We start from the raw sequence: 22,348 nt of genomic DNA, 5'->3' as shown, positions 1-22,348 counted from the left end.
TCTTACCGAACCATAATAAACTTAACCACCTCCCGACCGCTGTACGCACCGATGCGTCCGGGAGGTGGTTGTTTAGTTCCTCCTGGACGCATCGGCGCGTCCTCTCGCGAGACGCGAGATTACGTCACAGCCGGCCCGCGCATGCGCATCGCGGGCCGGCATTTCGCAGAAGACTATTTCGTCAGCAGCCTGCCGGCCACGATCATTGGCTGGCAGGCTGCTGATTTTTAAAAAATCCAATCAGCAGGCATATAACCCCACATATTAGTAAATATGATGGGGTTATATGGCTGCTGTGCTCCTCTGCTCCTTCTTTTGGTCGGTTGGTTCCAGCAGAGGAGCAGAGGAGCACATCTTTACTGTGAGTACCCACCACACCACATTTAGCCCCCAGATCACCCCAATTAACCCTTTGATCACCCCTTTTATCCCCCCCTGTCAATCACTAGTGAAAGGAAAAAAGTGATCAGTGCAAACTGTCACTTTTTTTTTTCACTGTTATTGACCGTTAGGTTTTAGGTATAGTTTAGGTCCCTTGGTTAGGTAGTTAGCGATCAGTTAGCGCCCAGCCCACCGCACCGCAGTCCGTTATTCGCTGATTAGCGTATCGCTAATCAGCATTTGTACTTTTATAGTATCTGAAAGTGATCAAAACTGATCACGGTCAGATCTATAATAGTACTAGTGTCACTTTAGTTCGCCCTCCACCCAAAACGCAGTGTTTGCCCGATCAGGCCTGATCGGTCGCCCACACGTGCGTTCGCCCACACCCGCCCCACCGCAGTGACAAAAAAAATATTTTTTTTTGATCACTGCACATTCACTTTACACGCACTGCGGCGATAAAAAAATCAGTTTTGATATTTTTTATCAACCGCAGCAGCCTCCGGTACTTCGCTAGCCTCCCCTTTGTAAGACAGGCTTGCTTTTTTTTTCTTGGGTAGTCTCAGGGAATACCCCTAAATTTAGTTGCCCACATGTCAAACAGGGGGTATTCCTCTGAAGAGGCCTACAGGCTTCTGACCCAGTCGGATGAGGAGTGGGAACCCTCATCTGATGAATCCAGCGGGTCAGAATACGAACCTGTAGAAAGCAGTGGCTCTCTGACCCAAAGTTCGGACGAGGAGGCTGAGGTCCCTGATAGCACCAGGCGTACCCGGCCCCGTGTCGCTAGACCGCAGGTTGCGCAGGATCCGCTTCAAGAGCAGCAGAGTGGGGCTGGTGCTGTCGGATTACGTGGTGAGGCATACACCAGCAGCCCAGCCCTTCCTGGACCTAGTACCAGCACTGCCGTACAACCTGGTGAAGTAGCGAGCACCAGAAGGGCAGTTGAAGCTGGTACGGTGGCACGTGCAGTAGTGACCCCGTCGCAGCCACCGCAAAGACGTGCCCGTAGAGCCCCTAGAATCCCAGAGGTGCTGGCAAACCCTGATTGGCAGTCCCCAACTTCAGCCGCACCCGTAGTTTTCCCTTTCACCGCCCAGTCTGGAGTTCGGGTTGAGACGGCTCAGATCGGTTCGGCCCTGGGATTTTTTGAGCTGTTCTTGACTGCGGAGCTTTTAGACTTAGTCGTGGCAGAGACAAACCGGTATGCCACACAATTTATCACCGCTAACCCGGAAAGCTTTTATGCCCAGCCTTTCCGGTGGAAACCAGTCCAAGTTTCCGAATTTAAAACTTTTCTGGGCCTCCTCCTCAACATGGGCCTGACAAAAAAACATGAATTGCGGTCATATTGGTCCACGAACCCAATTCATCACATGCCCATGTTCTCTGCTGCTATGTCCAGGACACGATTTGAGGTCATCCTGCGTTTCCTGCACTTTAGCGACAACACCGCCTCCCGTCCCAGGGGCCACCCTGCTTTTGACCGGCTCCACAAAATTCGGCCCCTCATAGACCATTTCAACCAGAAATTTGCAGATTTGTATACCCCTGAGCAAAACATCTGCATAGACGAGTCCCTAATACATTTTACCGGGCGCCTTGGCTTCAAACAATACATCCCAAGCAAGCGCGCCCGGTATGGGGTCAAATTGTATAAGCTCTGTGAAAGGGCCACAGGCTATACCCACAAATTTCGGGTCTATGAGGGAAAAGATCAGACCCTGGAGCCGGTCGGTTGCCCTGACTACCTGGGGAGCAGTGGGAAGACAGTTTGGGACTTGGTGTCACCCTTATTCGGCAAGGGGTACCATCTTTATGTGGACAATTTTTACACAAGTGTGGCCCTCTTTAGGCATTTGTTTCTAGAACGGATTGGCGCCTGTGGTACCGCGCGAACTAGTCGCGCGGGCTTCCCCCAACGGCTCGTTACCACCCGTCTTGCAAGGGGGCAGAGGGCCGCACTGTGTAACGAAGAACTGCTCGCGGTGAAATGGAGAGACAAGCGTGACGTTTACATGCTCTCCTCCATTCACGCAGACACGACAATCCAAATTGAGCGAGCAACCCGTGTCATTGAAAAGCCCCTCTCAGTCCACGACTATAACCTCCACATGGGAGGGGTCGACTTCAATGACCAGATGTTGTCTCCGTATTTAGTTTCCCGACGCACCAGACGCTTGTATAAGAAGGTGTCTGTATATTTAATTCAATTGGCTCTGTACAATAGTTTTGTTCTCTACAGTAAGGCTGGGAGAACTGGATCCTTCCTCAAATTTCAGGAAGAGATCATCGCGAACCTCCTGTATCCAGGAGGTTCCGTGGCCCCATCCACCAGTGTAGTTAGCCGTCTACACGAGCGACACTTCCCCAGTGTCGTTGCTGGTACCTCAAACCGACCGCCACCCCGAAAAAAATGTCGTGTCTGTAGCAGGAGTGGAATAAGGCGTGACACCCGTTATTTCTGTCCTGACTGTCCCGACCACCCTGCCCTATGCTTAGGGGAGTGTTTCCGAAAGTACCACACACAGGTACACCTAGCATAGGGATCACATCTCACCAGGATAGGCACACAGGGCTATTAGGGCCCATTCACTCACAGCTGCTGCAAACGTCTCCTTTCACATGGGACAAAGTGCATAACGCACTTCGCCACATCTTTGGGCGATTTGCGCTTTGCTCATTGACCCATGGGGAAGGAGAGGTTTGTTCTATAAAGGTAAAAAAACAAAAAAAAAAAAAAAAAAAAAAAAAACAGGTAAGCAAACAGGTTAATGTTTAGTTCCAAAAGTTAAAGTTACATGTTCTGTTCTAAAGTTAATAAAATTATTGCGTTGTGGCCTGGTTTTTTCTTTTTTTTTTTTTTTTTGTCTTTTTACCTTCCAGGTGGACCAACCGATCTACTAGCTGCAGCACCGATGTGCATTCTGACAGAAGCATTGCGCTGCTGTCAGATTACACGCAAGTCGGTGTATGCGGCGCTGCAAGACGGGATTTTCTCCTCTGCAGTGACAGATACGTTTGCCAAGGCATACGAGCTGAGGAGGAGGCGGCGTTCCTATGCTTTGGCAAGCATTTTGTATATGTATATATATATATATATATATATATATATATATATATATATATATATATAAAAAAAAAATAATCCCGGCAATGATTTATTCATCCACATCGATTGATGCGAATGGAGAAATCTGGTTTGCCAGGGCATACGAGCTAAGTGGGTATGGATGTAGGGCGGAGCTCCTATGTCCTGGCAGACGCCTTTCCCCTCCATTTTTTTTTTTTTGGCAGAGATTTTTTCATCCACATTGATCGATGCGAATGAAGAAATCTGTGCCGTTCATTTTTTTCTTTCAGCCCAGAGGCTGAACGGAAAAAAAAATCTCATTACCTGTATGCTCAATATAAGGAGAATAGCAGAAACTCCTAATGCTGGCCATACATGTAATGATTGCGGAGACCCTCAAATGCCAGGGCAGTACAAACACCCCACAACTGACCCCATTTTGGAAAGAAGACACCCCAAGGTATTTGCTGAGGGGCATATTGAGTCCATGAAAGATTGAAATTTTTGTCCTAAGTTAGCGGAAAGTGAGACTTTGTGAGAAAAAACAAAAAAAAATCAATTTCCGCTAACTTATGCGAAAAAAAAAAAAATTCTATGAACTTGCCAGGCCCCTCATTGGATACCTTGGGGTGTCTTCTTTCCAAAGTGGGGTCACATGTGGGGTATTTATACTGCCCTGGCTTTTTAGGGGCCCTAAAGCGTGAGAAGAAGTCTGGGATCCAAATGTCTAAAAATGCCCTCCTAAAAGGAATTTGGGCCCCTTTGCGCATCTAGGCTGCAAAAAAGTGTGACACATCTGGTATCGCCGTACTCAGAAGAAGTTGGGGAATGTGTTTTGGGGTGTCATTTTACATATACCCATGCTGGGTGAGAAAAATATCTTGGTCAAATGCCAACTTTGCATAAAAAAATGGGAAAAGTTGTCTTTTGCCAAGATATTTCTCTCACCCAGCATGGGTATATGTAAAATGACACCCCAAAACACATTCCCCAACTTCTCCTGAGTACGGCGATACCACATGTGTGACACTTTTTTGCTGCCAAGGTGGGCAAAGGGGCGCATATTCCAAAGTGCACCTTTCGGATTTCACCGGTCATTTCTTACACATTTTGATTGCAAAGTTCTTCTCACACATTTGGGCCCCTAAATTGCCAGGGCAGTATAACTACGCCACAAGTGACCCCATTTTGGAAAGAAGACACCCCAAGGTATTCTGTGAGGGGCATGGCGAGTTCCTAGAATTTTTTATTTTTTGTCGCAAGTTAGTGGAATATGAGACTTTGTAAGAAAAAAATAAAAAATAAAAATCATCATCATTTTCCGCTAACTTGTGACAAAAAATAAAAAGTTCTATGAACTCACTATGCCCATCAGCGAATACCTTAGGGTGTCTACTTTCCGAAATGGGGTCATTTGTGGGGTAGTTATACTGTTTGGGCATTGTAGAACCTCAGGAAACATGACAGGTGCTCAGAAAATCAGAGCCGTTTCAAAAAGCGGAAATTCACATTTTTGTACCATAGTTTGTAAATGCTATAACTTTTACCCAAACCATTTTTTTTTTTTGCCCAAACATTTTTTTTTTTATCAAAGACATGTAGAACTATAAATTTAGCGAAAAATTTATATATGGATGTCGTTTTTTTTGCAAAATTTCACAGCTGAAAGTGAAAAATGTCATTTTTTTGCAAAAAAATCGTTATATTTTGATTAATAACAAAAAAAGTAAAAATGTCAGCAGCAATAAAATACCACCAAATGAAAGCTCCATTAGTGAGAAGAAAAGGAGGTAAAATTCATTTGGGTGGTAAGTTGCATGACCGAGCGATAAACGGTGAAAGGAGTGTAGTGCCGAAGTGTAAAAAGTGGCCTGGTCATGAAGGGGGTTTCACCTAGCGGGGCTGAAGTGGTTAAAGGACCTGAACAGGCATATAACATACAGGAAGTTCTAAATGGAATCTTTGAGCACTGCCATCCCGCTGATAGTGAAGAACGCATTAATGTGTACGATCGATCTAAAGGATACATACTATCACTTCCCGATCCAAGCTCAATCACAGGAGAACCTAAGATGCTCCATAAAAACTCCTATGGGGAACATTGTCCATTTTCAGTTTGTCGCCCTCCCCTTTGGAATTTCATCTGCACTCCGAGTCTTCACCAAATTGATAGTGGAGATGGTGGCTTTCCTAAGAAAAGAGGGATTAACTACGATTTTCTGATAATAGCAGATTCAAAACATCAGATTGAAGCAATTCTAGGCAGATTTTGTCATCTTTTAGATGATCTAGCATGGGCAATAAACCAATAAAGGTCAGTCCTACTACTAAAGACGAGAATGAAATTCCTCGGCATACTCCTAGATTAAACAAAACAAGCATCCTTTTTTATCCACCAGAAAGAATAGAATCCTTACAGAAAGCGACAAGAGAATTCCTTAGAAGATCCTACTCCATCAGAGAAGCCATGAGTCTCTTAGGATTAATGACAGCCTGCATCGTATGGCAGTTCCCTGGTGTTAAATCCACTACAGAACTCTCTTTAGGCCTGGTTATTGAGTAAATGGGACAAACGCCAGACCTCACAAGACCAGAAGTTTCTGATCCCGGGGCATGTAAAAGATTCCATCCTATGGTGGCTAAATAAAAAAAAAATGTGAAAAAATTTGTCGGGCAGAAAGCACCATTGATAGTAATCCCCACCAACACAAGTGGTACAGGATGGGGAGCAAAGGTCGGCGAAAATCTCTATCAGGGAATCTGGTCTCCAGAGATAGCTGCCCAGTCATCAAATTATCGCGAACTCAGAGCAGTTTGGGAAACCTTAAAGATTGCCAAGGAGGAATTGAAGGGCCAGCAGTTAAAGATATTCTCCGACAATGTGACGACTGTATCCTACCTAAGACATCAGGGGGGTACAAGGTCAGTGAAGCTAGGAAACCTGTCAGGGAAAATATTCTCCTGGGCGGAAAATACAGTAAAGTCTATTTCAGCCATACATCTAAAAGGAAGCAAAAAATATGTAGCAGATTTCCTAAGCAGGAAAAAAGTAGACCAGGGAGAATGGTCTTTAAACATACAAATTTTCAACATGATTGCAAAAAGATGGGGTCGTCCATCCATAGACCTATTTGCCTCAAGGGACAACTCAAAGGCTCCATTCTTTTACTCTCTAAATCCCAGGGACCAGCCCCAGGCAATAGATGCGTTCTCTCAGACCTGGGATTGGGATCTTGCTTACGCTTTTCCTTCATTCCAGCTAATTCCCAGAATTATACAGAAGGCCATTCAGGAAAGAGCCAATCTGATTCTGATAATGCCATTCTGGCCCAAAAAGAGTTGGTTCTCCCTGTTGAAGAGAGCACTACAACAACCATGGATCCATTCCCCCAGGAAGGACATTCTGACGCAGGCCCCGATCACTCCTCCTTGTCTGGAATTCTTGAAGTTAACGGAATGGACCCTGAATCCGACATCTTGAAACGCAAGGGTCTATCAGAGGAAGTTATATCCACTCTGAAAGCAAGCAGGAAGAAGGTGACATCATCCATATATCTAACGATATGGAAAAGGTTCTGTTCCTGGGCAGGAGAAATCACACCCAATCACTCAGAACCTAATCTTTAGCAGATTCTTGAGTTTCCTCAGAAGGGCTTTGAATTTGGCCTTAGACCCTCTATCCTGAAAGTTCAAATATCCGCTCTGAGCGGTTTCTTTGATACTGATTTGGCTAGCCATAGATGGATTAAAAAATTAATCAAAGCTGCATCTAAATTAAAACCTTCATTTAGACCTGGAGCCCCTTCCTGGCACCTAACTACTGTTCTCAAGGGCCTAACAAGACAACCTTTCAAACCATTAGAGGGAAGTTCCATTAAGTTTCTATCTCACAAGACTGCTTTCCTCATAGCCATAACATCGGCCAGGAGACTGGGGGAAATACAAGCCCTCTCTATCAGAGACCCCTATCTTACCATACGGGATAAGAGAATAGCCCTGAGGTTAGACCCAGGTTTTCTACCTAAGGTAGTATCTGATTTCCATAAAGACCAAGATATAGTACTACCTTCTTTTTGCACAGATCCTAAAAACTCTTAAGAGGAAGAATTTCATTCCCTGGATGTCAGGATAACAGTAAAATATTTAGAGGTCACAAAAGACTTCAGATTAGCAGACAACTTGTTAGTACAATTTTCAGGTACAAATAAAAGGAAAATGGTATCTAAGGCATCCATCACCAGATGGATTAAACAGTCCATTTCCGATTGCTACAAGATTCAGGACTCAATTGCCCAATCAATATAAAAGCTCATTCCACTAGAGCCATGTCATCTTTATATGTAGAAAAAGCTGATGCTTCTCTGAGGCAGATTTGTAGGGCTGCAACCTGGTCCAGTAAGAACACGTTTGTAAAACATTACAGAATAGACTTGTTGGGGTCCTCTGAACTATCATTTGGACGGAAAGTACTATAGGCCATAGCCCCCCTTAATTTAGAGTAATCAGTTAGGTCTCTAATTGGTTGCCGTTATTGTGGTGAAATGGAAAAATAATGTACATATTTGGTATTTCCACGTGAACGGCTCTGCGAAAATAACATATGATCTATCCCATCTATCCCAAGTGAATGTGTAAAAAAAATTATATTACACCACAACAGCTTTTTTTGTGGCCTCACCTCCCAAAAAATGGAAAACTCAAATGTACTCCAAAATGGTGCCAATGAAAACTACAGCTCGTCCTGCAAAAAATAAGCCCCCACACAGCTGAGCTGACGAAATAATAAATTATGAGTCTTAAAAACTATTTCAGCAAATTCCATGTTAGAAAATCCAGATGCCGCTCCTTCCCTTCTGAGCCCTGGCACATCCCCAAACAACATGACCACAAGTGGGGTGTTGCTGCATTCAGGAGAAAATGGGTAGCAAATTGTGAAGTGATATTTGTTGAATTGTGATTTCATACTTAAAGGGGTTGGCCACCTTTATGCATAAAAAAATAATAAAAAATGGCCGCAGATAATAACTAAAGCCAAGAGATATTAGTATAATGATAGATATACTGTGTATGTATAATTTTTCTACTGTGTTCAGGATGGTATGCTCCCATAGATGAGAGGCTGTGTGGGTGGAGCAGCTGCAAAGTGAAAGTAAAAATCCCAGCATGCATCACAGCAAGCATCTCCAGGGGAGCGGTCACATGACATCCCTGGCCAACTATGATACCATAGTAACAACAGCACCTCAGGTGTCATTTCATCAAGTCAGCATCTGTCTGTCTATTTATCTATCGTCTAGCTATTTCATATATATCTATCTCATATCTATCTATCTATCTCATATCTATCTATCTATCTAGCTATCTCATATCTATCTAGCTATCAATTCAATTTTTGGGATACTGTCTTATGTAAGGGCTCTTTTTTATTTTTATGTAGGGTCTCATTTTTTGCGGGATGAGATGGCAGTTTAATTGAAACTATTTTGGGGGGCATACACCTTTTTGATTGCTTGGTATTACACTTTTTGTGATGTAAGATGACAAAAAATGGCTTATTTTACACCGGTTTCATATTATAATTTTTTTTACAGTGTTCACCTCAGGGGTTAGGTCATGTGACATTTTTATACAGCAGGTCCTTACAGACGCAGCTATTCCTAATATGTCTAATGGTTTTTTTTTTGTTTTGTTTTTTACTTTAACACAATAATAGCATTTTATAAAAAAAATTTAAGTTTTAGTGTCTCCATAGTCTGAGAGCTATATTTTATTTATTTTTTGTCTCATGTAGGGCTCATTTTTTGTGGGATGTGGTGACGGTTTGATTGGTACAATTTTGGCGTATATACGACTCTTTTGATCACTTTTATTACCTTTTTTGGAAGTGAGGTGGGCAAACGTTTTATTTCATCATAGTTTTTTTTTTTTTTTATGGCATTCTGGGAAAGTAACATGACCCTTTTATAGATCAGGTCGTTATGGACGCGGTGATATCAAACGTGTAGTTTTTTATTTTTTATAATCGGTGATAAATGTGCGGCTATAAGAATAATTTTTATTTATATTTTTTTTTTATCCACTTTTTTTTGTTAGTTTTTTGACCCAGACCTACTTGGTTCTTGTAGATCCAGTGGGTCTGATGCCTATATAATACACTACAGTACATTATCTAGTGTACTGTAGTGTACTGTGACTTTACACACAGGCTGATCAAGCTGCTGCTGCCTTTAGCAGAAGCCTGATCCAGCTTAGCTATACCATGGCAAGCCGAAAGCCTGTGAAGGCGTCAGGTTGCCATGGTAACAATCAGCGGCTGCCATAACAGAGCAGCCGCAGATGGGGCGATCTTGTCAAGTATCGGGTGGCTGCAAAGGCACAGCAGCACCCGATGGGAGAGGGAGGGAGCTCCCTCACTGTTAACCCCTTTTTATACAGCAGTCCCTATGGACCGCGGCATGGAAGGGGTTAAACTGCTCGGCCATCCTGAAAATTAGAGAGGGAGAGGAAGGGGAGGATTGGGGAATTACCCGCTAAGTAAATAAAATAAGGGGACACATTGAGGGCTGCAGGGGGGAGGATCAGGGAATCACGTGTAGAACTGGTGCAAGGATTTTTGCCACCCTAGGCAAAAGCTAATTTTTCCTCCCACTTGACTCCGCCTATTGACCACGCCATTTGATCCACCCCTTTTTTGCCGGCCACCTATTTATACAGACTGTACCCTTCATTGTGGTAAGGCCACGTTTTCTCCCTCCAGCTACATACCATGTCATCCACAGATCCCCCATAAATGTTATCCACAGATCCCCCATAAGTGTCATCCACCACAGATCCCCCATAAGTGTCATCCACCACAGATCCCCCATAAGTGTCATCCACCACAGATCCCCCATAAGTGTCATCCACCACAGATCCCCCATAAGTGTCATCCACCACAGATCCCCCATAAGTGTCATCCACCACAGATCCCCCATAAGTGTCATCCACCACAGATCCCCCATAAGTGTCATCCACCACAGATCCCCCATAAGTGTCATCCACCACAGATCCCCCATAAGTGTCATCCACCACAGATCCCCCATAAGTGTCATCCACCACAGATCCCCCATAAGTGTCATCCACCACAGATCCCCCATAAGTGTCATCCACCACAGATCCCCCTAAGCAGGGGCGTACATAGAAATTATTAAGCCCCATAGCAAGAATTTAGATTGGGCCCCCATGCCCGTTCCTAGTCTCCCCCACTATACGCCCTGGCTCGTCTCACAACCATCCCTAACTTCTCGACCTGCCCCATCTCATGCAGCAGTATTTTGTTCTACAAAATGGCAGTACTCATGCCGGAACCCAACAGACCCATTATAGTGAATGGGATCTGGTAGGTTCTGGCAGTGTTCAGTTTATTTAACAAGAATCTGTGTCATTACATGATGTAATACCACCCAACATTCCTGCTGTCCAGCATGGCACATGTGCAGAGACATGAGAAAAGTTTGAGGAAGTGAGTGCCCCCCTTCCCCCCCATTGTCTGTGTCATGCAGGACAGCTGGGAGACAGTGACATTACTCGCTATCCTGCATGACACATGTGCAAAGACATGAGTCTCTGGGAAACCTGAGTGAACCCCTCCCCCTGCCTTTCCATGTTCTTACTATCTGCATTTATGCCTTGCAGAAAATCTGAGTGACATTGCATGATTAGTGGCGACTCTAGGATCCAATATATAGGGGGGGCAGAGAAGATACACAGTCAAAAATGGAGGGGCACTAATAAGGCTACTTTCACACTTGCGTTCAGAGCGGATCCGTCTGAGACGGATCCGCTCATATAATGCAGACGGTGGATCCGTTCAGAACGGATCCGTCTGCATTATATTGTAAAAAAAATTCTAAGTGTCAAAGTAGCCTCAGACGGATCCGTCCAGACTTTACATTGAAAGTCAATGGGGGACGGATCCGTTTGAAAATTGAGCCATAGTGTGTCATATTCAAACGGATCCGTCCCCATTGACTTACATTGTAAGTCTGGACGGATCCGTTTGCCTCCGCACGGCCAGGCGGACACCCGAACGCTGCAAGCAGCGTTCAGGTGTCCGCCTGCTGAGCGGAGCGGAGGCTGAACGCTGCCAGACTGATGCATTCTGAGCGGATCCGCGTCCACTCAGAATGCATTAGGGCTGGACGGAAGCGTTCGGGGCCGCTTGTGAGCCCCTTCAAACGGAACTCACAAGCGGAGCCCCGAACGCTAGTCTGAAAGTAGCCTAATTTTCACCAGCTAATCATACTACTGAAAAATACAATATAAGTTATAGTTCATACACCATGCTGTACAGTATATTTAGGATTATAATATATATTGTATAGCATGTTTATGAACAATACTCTATATTATGCTGTGGCATGGTGTATGGATTATAATGTATATTGTATGGCATGGTACAAGGATTATAACGTATACTGTACATCAAATGTATGGAGGTTACACCATGCCGGACAATATAACCCCTGTGCCATGCTGTACAATAAACAGTATAACCCCTACACAGGGTATACTGTATATTGTGTGGTACAGTCTAGCGGTATACTGTATATTGTGTGGCACAGTCTAGCGGTATACTGTATATTGTGGGGCACAGTGTAGAGGTATACTGTATATTGTGGGGCACAGTGTAGAGGTATACTGTATATTGTGTGGCACAGTGTATGCTATATGTGTATAACAAACATACTCCACATGAAAACTTACAATTACTTGGCTTGACCTTGGTGATATCTGATGCCACTTTAACACTTTGGCTGGGGGGCTAGGTGTAAGAAAATGCCGTCCCCTGGGCTGTATGGTTTTTGGTTTCTTCCTCTTCGGACACTGTACAAGCTGTAACACATAAGAAAGGATGTTGCACGTCTAGATCCATCTGCTCACTTACATCTATATTCGCTTCATGGAAAACTATGGAAACAATATAGTCTAGGTTTCTACACAAATTGCAGATGCTGAGGCAAACCGCATGGTGAATGTATGTTGCCCCATTGCAACCAGATGCCTGTCCAGCCAAACCGAGGGACGGTCATGGACTGAAATGTCCCAGTCCCCATGGCTAGTGACCAGGCCCGGCAGCTGTTCCATCCTTTTCCTACTCTGTCTGTACTATCTGTATATTTTTTTCATAGTGTAATACTGTTGAGGAGGCCCTGACAAAATCTTTTAGTCCTCCTGGATGGGCCCCTTCTAGGTCAGGGCCCCAAAGCAGCCGCTTCCCCTGCAGCTACGCCCCTGGCGCCGGGGTAATATAATTAAAGGGACACTGACAGGCCCAATAACCATAATTAGCTGTACATATCCATGCACAGGTCTTCTAATGTGCATTTAAAACATATAAGTATCCCCCCTGTCCACATTATGAATACTGCAAACTCGTGTTTTATAACCTGAACTAATCCCTGTTCTTTCTGCCCAAGGGGCGGGGTTTCAGCTTCTCTTGTGCCCATAATTATACAAGGGTAATATAAGTTACTCAGGGGGCCTATCAGGCATTATACGGTGGTAATATAAGTTATATTACCCCTGAATAATGTACCCTGATACCCCTTGGTTATATTACCCCCTGTATAATGTACCCCGATTACCCTCAGTTATATAACTGAGGGGTATCAGGGGACATTATGGGTAATATTATAACTAAGGGGTATCAGGGTACCTTATACAAGGGGGTATTATAACTAAGGGGTATCAGGGTACATTATACAAGGGTAATATAACTGAGGAGGACTCAGTGCTATCAGGGGACATTATACAGGAGTTCTTCGTTATATTATCCCTGTATAATGTACCCTGATACCCCTAAGTTATAGGGGTCTGTGTATCTGTGTTGTCTGTAGTGTGTACTTGAATCACTGAGTCACTCAGTAGTGCGGGCGGCCGGGCGCAGCAGCGATTAGCGAATCAGCGGGGTGGGCACCCGGGGGGGCAAGGAATGACCTAGGGGGGGCAATTTCCCCCCCTTGCCCCCCTGTAGCGACGCCACTGTGCATGATGTAATAGCACCCAGCTTTTCTGCTGTCCTGCATGGCACATGTGGAGAGACATGAGAATAGTCTGAGAAAGCTGAGTAACACAACTCCCACTTCCCCTCATATCTTCTCATGCCTTTGCACTTGTGCCATGCAGGACATCAGGAAAGCTGAGTCACATTACATAATAGCACCCAGCTTTCCTCCTGTTCTGAATGGCATATGTGCAGAGGAATAGCCGGGGAAAGCTAAGTGACCACCCCTCTTTCACACACATACACCCCTGCACTGTCCTCACGTCACTTACTTCATTACTGGAGGGGTTGTGGCAATCCAGAGGCATCATGCCTGGTGGAGCTAGACGGAGGGAGGCGGGGCAAGGAGGTGGAGGCGGGGCTAGCAGACAGTTCAGAAGATAGGGCGGGGATTCTTATCTAATTTATTCACTTCACTTGCCTCTGTGTAATTGCAGAGAAGCACGTCTGGCAGAAGTGAAGTGAATAAATTAGCTAGGAGGCAGCCTGGTATGGAGGCACATTGAGGGCTGCAGGGGTAGGATCCTGTAATCGCTCGCCCAGTAAATAAAGAAAATGACGGGGCACATTGAAGACTGCGAGGGGGGAAAGGACATTATATCTACATTTTAGAAGGTTCTGATCTCCACAGTCATGAACTGTGGAGATCAGAACCTTTCCTCCCTGCACTCTGTGTGGCAAGCTGGGCATGCTATGGCAGGGGCAGACTGGGCATGCGCTGCAATGCGATGTGGAAAAGCGGCGCATGCTCATTTACACAGTAGGCATGGATGGAGCTTCTCCATGTCTCGTGCAGCCATGGACGGACTGGCTGCACATCAGAGCGGGGCTCAGGGGGCGTGGCTTCAGATTGTTGAAAAAATAGGCAGATCTACTTAAAGACATATATTAGGAAATATCCTTTTTCGCTGCCTCCCACACAGTTGCAGAAAATACATGGAGAGTGGCCAACCCCTTTAAACATATGTACACAGGAATATACCCAATAGAGAAAAAAAAATTCTCTTTAAAAAATGCGCCGCGCTCAAAATATGATCAAACCATTGGTGTCATATAACACCCCATGCTAATTACACCCTGGGTCATGCTCCAAGCCACACCACAAAATAATCGTTCTATAATCGAAATTAAGGTTCCATGTTCAATTAATCACAATTTACAATTGTCATAATCGACCCAGCCCTATTTGTTATTCATGAAAATTTCAATTCATTTTCTTCACACCAGCTGATATTTATTCCCCTTGGTAGAATAATTTTACAGTAAGTTCCCTTCTAAGGGAAAAAGCACAGTGGACTGCCACCTCACTCAGTCCGTTTTTTGCCGCGGGGAGGGATGGAGGGAGCCTTTCTATAGATATAGGTTCAGATCTGACAGCTATCTTTCAGATATTTGTCATAACCTGTAGACATGCCATAAATGTCTAGGGTGAGAAAATCCCTTTAAAGCTCCCTACAGTACTTGGATCTGTTCAGCATGACCAAATTTGGAAACGAGATGTCAGATTTTTTTTATTTCTTTTTTGGATACATTTGTTGCTATTAGCAGTATACAGTGAGGAACAGAAGTATTTGAACACCCTGCGATTTTGCAAGTTCTCCCACTTAGAAATCATGGAGAGGTCTGAAATTCACATTGTAAGTAAGTACATTCCCACTCTGAGACGGAATTGAAAAAAAAAAAAATTCAGGAAATCATTGTATGATTTTCAAAGAATGTATTTGTCTTGCACTGCTGAACATAAGTATTTGAACACCTGAGAAAATCAGTGTTAATATTTTGTACAGAAGCCTTTGTTTGCAATTACAAATGTCAAACGTTTCCTGTAGTTCTTGACCAGGTTTGTACACACTGCAACAGGGATTTTGGCCCACTCCTCCACACAGATCTCCTCTAGATCTGTCAGGTTTCTGGGCTGTCGCTGAGGAACATTTAGTTTCAACGCCCTCCAAAGCTGTTGTATTGGATTTAGGGTCGTTGTCATGTTGGAAGACCCAGCCACGACCCATCTTCAATGCTCTGACTGAGGGAAGGAGGTTGTTGCTCAAAATCTCACAATAAATGGCCCCATTTATCCTCTCCTTAATACAGTGCAGTCGTCCTGTCCCCTTCGCAGAAAAGCACCCCCAAAGCATGAGGTTACCACCCCCATGCTTCACAGTAGGGATGGTGTTCTTGGAATGCAACTCATCCTTATTTTTCCTCCAAACATGATGAGTGACCTCTGGATCATCCAGATGGTCATTGGCAAACTTCAGACGGGCCTGGACATGTGATGACCAGGGGAACCTTCCGTTCAATGCATGATTTGAAACCATGATGGCGTAGTGTTCTACCGACAGTGACCTTTGAAACTGTGGTCCCAGCTCTCTTCATGTCATTGACCAGCTCTCCCTTGTAGTTCTGGGCTGATTCCTCACCTTTCTTATCAGTGATACCCCACAAGGTGAGATCTTGCATGGAGCCCCAGTCCGAGTGAGACTGACAGTTGTCTTTAGCCTGTTCCATTTTCTAACAATTGCTCCAAGAGTTGATCTTTTCACCAAGCTTCTTGGCAATTGCCCCGTAGCCCTTTCCAGCCTTGTGGAGGTCCACAATTTTGTCTCTCTTGTGTCTTTTGACAGGTCTTTGGTCTTGCCCATGGTAGTAGTTGGCGTCTGACTGACTGTGGGGTGGGGTGTCTTTAAAGAGCTCAGACAGGTGCTCCTAAGTTAGATTGAGTGGAGTAGAGGGACTTTTTAAAGGCACAGTAACAGGTCTTTGAGAGGCAGAATTCTTGCTGTTTATCGGGTGTTCAAATACATATGTTCAGCAATAAATTCTTTAAAAATCATACAATCTGATTTATTTTTTTATTTTTTATTCTGTCTCTGAGTGGGAATGCACCTACAATGTGAATTTCAGACCCCTCTGTGATTTCTAAGTGGGAGAACTTGCAAAATCGCAGGGTGTTCAAATACTTCTATTCCTAACTGTATATGGTGTATATAATTTGTGTTGACACCTCAATACAATATTTGTTGACTGTTTTGTTATTCCACAGGTCAGAAATATGAGTGTGCTAGAAAATGGAATGTGCATTGTGTCTCAATCCAGTGGTTCTTTGATAGTATTGAGAGAGGTTTTTGTCAGGATGAGAGCATGTACACGATGGAACCCATGTTATCCACTAAGATTATGCCAGAGACTTCCACCCCAACAAGCAGCACTAACAAACTAGATAGTAAGTAAACTAAAGGGTAAGGCTTCCAGAAGTCAAACAAAAATGTTGTGTAAATGCAGTGATATTGTCATGTTCACTTACATTAAACATCTGGCTGTATGTATATGTGCATGAAAATATAATAACCCAACTTGTTTTCTGGTGCCTGCTTTTAATTGTATAGCAAACGACCACCTTGTATATTAATGAGCTTTTCTGTGTCCTACAGATCGGGCATTGTCTGATGTCAGCCATATTTCTAACATTAGTATTAACAGCTGTGTGAATGAATCTGCCTTTAATTCTGTGATGAGTACAAGACTGGAGCCCCCACCAGATACTCTTGAAAACTTGGACATTAGTTCTTTACAGGCTCCAGAAGATCTGCTTGATGGCTGCAGGGTGGGTATTTATTATCGTCATTTTCCAGACTTTTGTATTGATAGCCTCTACATACATGGCATAAGATAAAAATGTTTTAATAAGTGTTAAATTAGAGGCAGGACCTCTTGTATCAACTAGAGCATATAGAAAGTTGAGCAGTGGTGGGTATGTGTTTTTTATCCCGTTCAACTGTAACATCTGCAGAATTGATCCATGATGAATCTAAAATATGGTGTTTAGACTAAGTTTTCGCGCAGATTTTTGCCCTGCGTGTCTCGTTCATACATTGATTTATTCTTAATTCATGTGCGTTCATCCACAGATATATGTATGTGGTTTTGGAGGAAGAAAGCTAGATAAGCTGAGGAGGCTCATTAACAGTGGAGGAGGAGTACGATTTAATCAGCTCACTGGTGACGTTACCCATGTTATCATTGGAGAAAATGATGAGGAACTGACACAGTTTTTAAACAAGAATAATCACAGGTCTGGAGAGAAATGTCTTAGTCATCTTGCAACTTTAAGCCTCTGCCTGGATTCTGGTACTTTTTTGTATCAAGAATAGATTAGTCTGCATGCAAGAATAGTTGTCAGGTAGTTAAAAATCTTCATGGACTGCATTATAAATCAATTCCGACTGATTCATTGGCCCAGATTTAATAATTGCACAGATTGATTCAATTTGGTGCTCCTAGGTTTTCTACACTTTTTTTTCCCCCTGACATGCTTGACAAGGGATGAGGCTTAACAGAAGGGGTGGAGCTCACTGGAAAGGGAGTGGGCCTAAGATAAGCCCAAATTGCTCTTAATTCTGGCAAAAAAGCTGTCTGAGTGATCAAAACAATAGTTTGTAGAGAAAAATGTGTATCCCTACACCCAATTTATCATACAGCCTGCCTTAGGGTCCATTCACACGTCAGTAGTGTATTGCAGATCCGCAATACACCCGGCCAGCACCCCCATAGAATTGCCTATTCTTGTCCACAATTGCGGACAAGAATAGGACATGTTATATTTTTTTCCTGAGCTGGGTACCGGAAGATCAGGGCCGCGCTCCGGAAATGCCGATGCAGAGACCACATAGTGTGCTCTCCGCATCCATTCCTGCCTCATTGAGAATAAATGTGTCCGCACCCGCTCCGGACCCATTCCACGGACATGTGAATGTACCCTTACTGTGATAAATCTGATGCAAGTCTAAACAGTCGGTTTAAGCTTAAAGAAAATGTGTCAGAAAACCTATTCAAAAACGCCACACATATGTAATACAAAACACATCTTTATTAGGTGTCCACAATTAGACATACATGATATCAAAGACAATCATAAAAACATTGCAGGTAGGTGCTATGATAGATGATATACCCAACCAGACTCTAAATCTACATCTGTGACATATTTGTGTAACACTTGTGCAATATTAATTGTAACAAATATAAAGGTCTAGATCCGTAAGCATATCCTCTATAATGTATACCCAAACTGGTAGATGTCAAAGGCCAAATAGTAGGAAATAATCTCAATATAATATGGACAATTGATCAGACTCAGACATCAAAGTAATCAGTTTGGTATGAAAGGGGATCTGGTCCAAAAGACCATGATCAAGCTAAAAATGTACAAAGAGAAAAGCACATAACAAGTAAGCACATGCCAATTCAGAGCTTGAGGGGGCTAAGAAAACCCCTACGTACCTTTCACTGCGCTTCTTCTGGGGGGCGTGTGTATCCAAGCCGATACTGAACCTTATAAAGCCCAAATTGATTGAGACCAACCCTCCCTCCCTGATACCATACAAACAATACACCTGTGTAGTCAGACCTCCTGCAGTTAGAGCTTTTATTATAGTGGAGTCCCGGCATGCCCGTACATAGTCTCGCTAGATCCCGTGAAACAGCCGGCAACACACTCAACACTCAGGAAGAACTCGCACCAGATATCGCCCGAGTGTATCTGCTTGTGCCTGCTCACAGCCTAACGAAGAACGGCAGCCAACCACGTAAGACACCAAACATCTATAGCGTGACGTCAACCTAATCGGGAGCGCGGCAGGTGCCATCTTAGTGCAGGGCAACAATGTCAGTTCTTAATTTAAATCAAAATACTTCTGCTCAAACACTGGAACCTCGATACCAGCAAAGTCAGGCACATATATAATCCCCTCAGATTGACCACATGCATAGATAATAAATAAAAACCTAAATATCACAATATAATTTCATATAGGACCAAGTTCACAAATAGATCATAAAAAAAAATTATATATATATATATATATATATATATATATGTGATTTCAACCCATCATCATACATTGAAATAGACAAAATCTTTGGAATATATTTCTCACCCATTTTCCTTGGGGGACACAGACCTTGGGTATAGCTCAGCTCCCTAGGAGGCGTGACACTAAGTAAAACTGTTAAGCCCCTCCTCCATCAGCTATACCCTCAGCCTGGAGATAGAGGCTACCAGTTTTAGCTTAGTGTCCAAGGAGGCAAGACACTCCCTGCTACTGCAGGGCTGTTTTCTCCTTGATATTTTATTTTTCTAATTTTGTTATTTTACTTTTTCCTAGGGATACCAGAGACGCATGGACCTCTCTGCTCTCCCGGGGTTGAGCTGCGCCAGTGCCAATTTATCTGCACTGCTGCCTCCCCCACAGAAGCAATAGGAGGATCTGGGCAGCAATGGCTCCCCTACATCCCGCCAGCTAGGGGGTCGCCCGCACGCCAAGCCCCTCTACCAGCTTCCTGCCACTGCGGTGCCAGTGGCTGAAGGGGCGACCCTGCTGGAAGGAACTGAGGGTGAAGACGTCGTTCGGTGAGATGGCTATTCCAGCCCATACCCCGTCCCTATTTGCAGCACCTACCCCTCTGGGTAAGGGGGGCACCCGTGGTCGCTTATTCTGAGCGCTCAAGCAGACCCTCCCCAGCTCCCCTCAGGTTATCCTCAGCAGGGGGGCCGCCTTCCTCCACGCCGTTCCCCCCACGCTGCTTTCTTCAGCCCGGCATTCTCTCTCCCTCTCTCCCTTCCCGCCGCCGCCCGCTCCGTTCCGATCGGGGGGCGGGGCTTATGCCCGACATGGGCAGATCGCGGCGGAGCTTGTTTCTCGGCGAAACAGGGGACTTGGTGGCAGAGGGTCACCCACCTGGGCAAATCGCCGCACTCCAGGGGCCTGCGGGCCCTTTATTTTCTGGCATCTGGCTTCTTCTTAGCCCTGAGAGCATTTTCGGCAGCAGGGGGCGTGGCTTACGCGCGCGTCCTGTTGGGGGCGGAGCAAGCGCTGGAGGGGGCGGAGCTTGTTTTCCCCGCGATTCTGCTGAGATTTCCCGCGCTTCCTCACTCCTGACAGGAAGCTGAGACACGGTGGGGGACTCTAAACTCCTGTGTACATCGCTCGGCTTCTGTGGGCGCTATCTGCTGGCTCACTGCTGTTGCTGCTCTCTGCTGCTGCTGATCTGCTCCATCTCTACTCCTGACGTTCTTCTGAGGCACTGGTAGGACAGTTAACCCTCTCCTAACCCTCCTGGTCATAGCTGCTATAACCCTTTGTGGTCTCTGTATTAGAGTACAACCACCTTTCAGCATGTCAGATCCCACGGGTGCCCCCAAACCCTGGTACCATGCCTGTACCGCCTGTAAGGAACTTTTTCCGCGTGGACAATCTGAGCCGCATTGCCTTGCATGTCAGGCCCCGATGCAGGGCCCGCTTCCCGCTGCGACCCCCGGTGCCTCTGAACCCCCTGACTGGGCTAGGTCTCTGTCTCAGGCAGTGGAAAGCCTTACACACGTAGTGGGCCGTCTCGTGGATAGACCGCCTCTCCCGCAGGCTGCCACAATCCCTGTCGCACCCGCTGGGACTACCGTTTCTGCCGCCCCCACTGGTTCCCTGCCTCCCAGCGAATCTTCCAGGGCCCGGCATACTCAGAAACGTTCAAGGGTTGAGCGCACATCTTCTCCAGATGCTTCGCTCTCTCCGCCATGCGTGCGAGCTCAGTCGAGTCTATCCTCTCAAAGGGATACGCTTTCTGAGGGAGAACTGGCGGATTCGGACGTGGACATGGACTCAGAGCTTCCGTCCAAATTGGCGTCCGCGGTGGGGCATCTTATCGCTAGCATCCGTGATACCTTTCAGATACACGATGACCCCCCCAGCTCCGAACAGGCCGGCGTGTCCTTTCTCCGCCCCAGACAGGCCTCCAAGGTTTTTCCCATACACGCTGATTTTTCTTCTGTGGTATCCAAGGCTTGGACCCGGCCTAACGTCCGCTTTATTACACCCAAAAAGCTGGACATTTGCTATCCCTTTCCAGCGGATTCTGTGACCACGTGGACATCCCCGCCTAAGGTTGATCCTCCCGTGGCTTGCCTGTCCAAAAGCACTACTATTCCGGTACAGGACGGATCTTCCCTCCAGTCTGTTGAGGACCGTCGTACGGAATCCCTCTCCAAGGCCATATTTACTGCCTCTGGTTCGGCCCTTAGACCGGTCTTTGCCTCCGCCTGGGTTGGTAAAGCGGTCTCTGAATGGGGTTTGCAACTGGAACGGGAGTTAGGGTCGGACGTCCCTGTTCAGGACCTCCGCTCCTTAGCCCAACTAATTGTTCAGGCCGGAAAATTCGTCTGTGAGGCCTCCCTTGATGCGGGTGCCCTCATTGCCCGTTCCTCTGCCCTGGCAGTTTCTGTCAGGAGGGAACTCTGGCTGAAGGTTTGGGCGGCGGACGCCGCTTCCAAACGCTCTTTGGCCGGCCTACCATTTACGGGTTCCCGCCTGTTCGGGACCCGTCTGGACGAACTTATATCAGAGGCCACGGGTGGGAAGAGTACTCTCCTCCCCCAGTCCAGGCCAAAGGGCGCCCCCCGTGGTCGCGCTGGTTCGTCCCGGTTTCGGTCCTTTCGCAAGACCACCGGGTCTAGACCCGCGGCCAGTTCTTCTTCCTCTGGCCCAGTCCAAGATAGGCGCAAGAAGCCGTTTTTTCGGACGCAACCTACCTGGCGCAAGTCCCAGCCTGCACGGGCTCCCACAGGCCAGCAGCCCTCTGCCTGAAGGTGCGCCCCCACCCACCCGGGTGGGGGGCCGCCTTCTCCTGTTCAGGAACGTATGGCGGGCCCACATCTCAGACGCATGGGCGCTCGAGATTGTATCTTGCGGATACAAGATCGAATTTGCGTCCATTCCGCCAGACCGTTTCTTCCGATCCCGTCCTCCGCGGGATCCCGTACGAGCGGCCGCCTTCTTCGCGGCTATTCGCTCTCT

General features: G+C 45.7%; 1 protein-coding gene across 2 annotated transcripts in view; it reads left to right on the top strand.

Annotated features, from left to right (window-relative positions):
• Positions 1 to 22,348, top strand: part of TOPBP1 (DNA topoisomerase II binding protein 1) — a 174,870-nt gene that overhangs the window by 48,860 nt on the left and 103,662 nt on the right. For both annotated transcript variants that reach the window (XM_044293058.1, XM_044293057.1), the window contains exons 7-9: positions 16,546 to 16,725; positions 16,934 to 17,106; positions 17,411 to 17,574. In XM_044293058.1, coding sequence (XP_044148993.1) covers positions 16,546 to 16,725; positions 16,934 to 17,106; positions 17,411 to 17,574 — 517 coding nt within the window. The remainder of the gene's footprint in view (positions 1 to 16,545; positions 16,726 to 16,933; positions 17,107 to 17,410; positions 17,575 to 22,348) is intronic.

The sequence above is a fragment of the Bufo gargarizans genome, chromosome 5 (genome assembly GCF_014858855.1).
Source record: "Bufo gargarizans isolate SCDJY-AF-19 chromosome 5, ASM1485885v1, whole genome shotgun sequence".
Lineage (NCBI taxonomy): Eukaryota > Metazoa > Chordata > Amphibia > Anura > Bufonidae > Bufo > Bufo gargarizans.
This window is presented reverse-complemented; position numbering and strand designations above follow the sequence as displayed.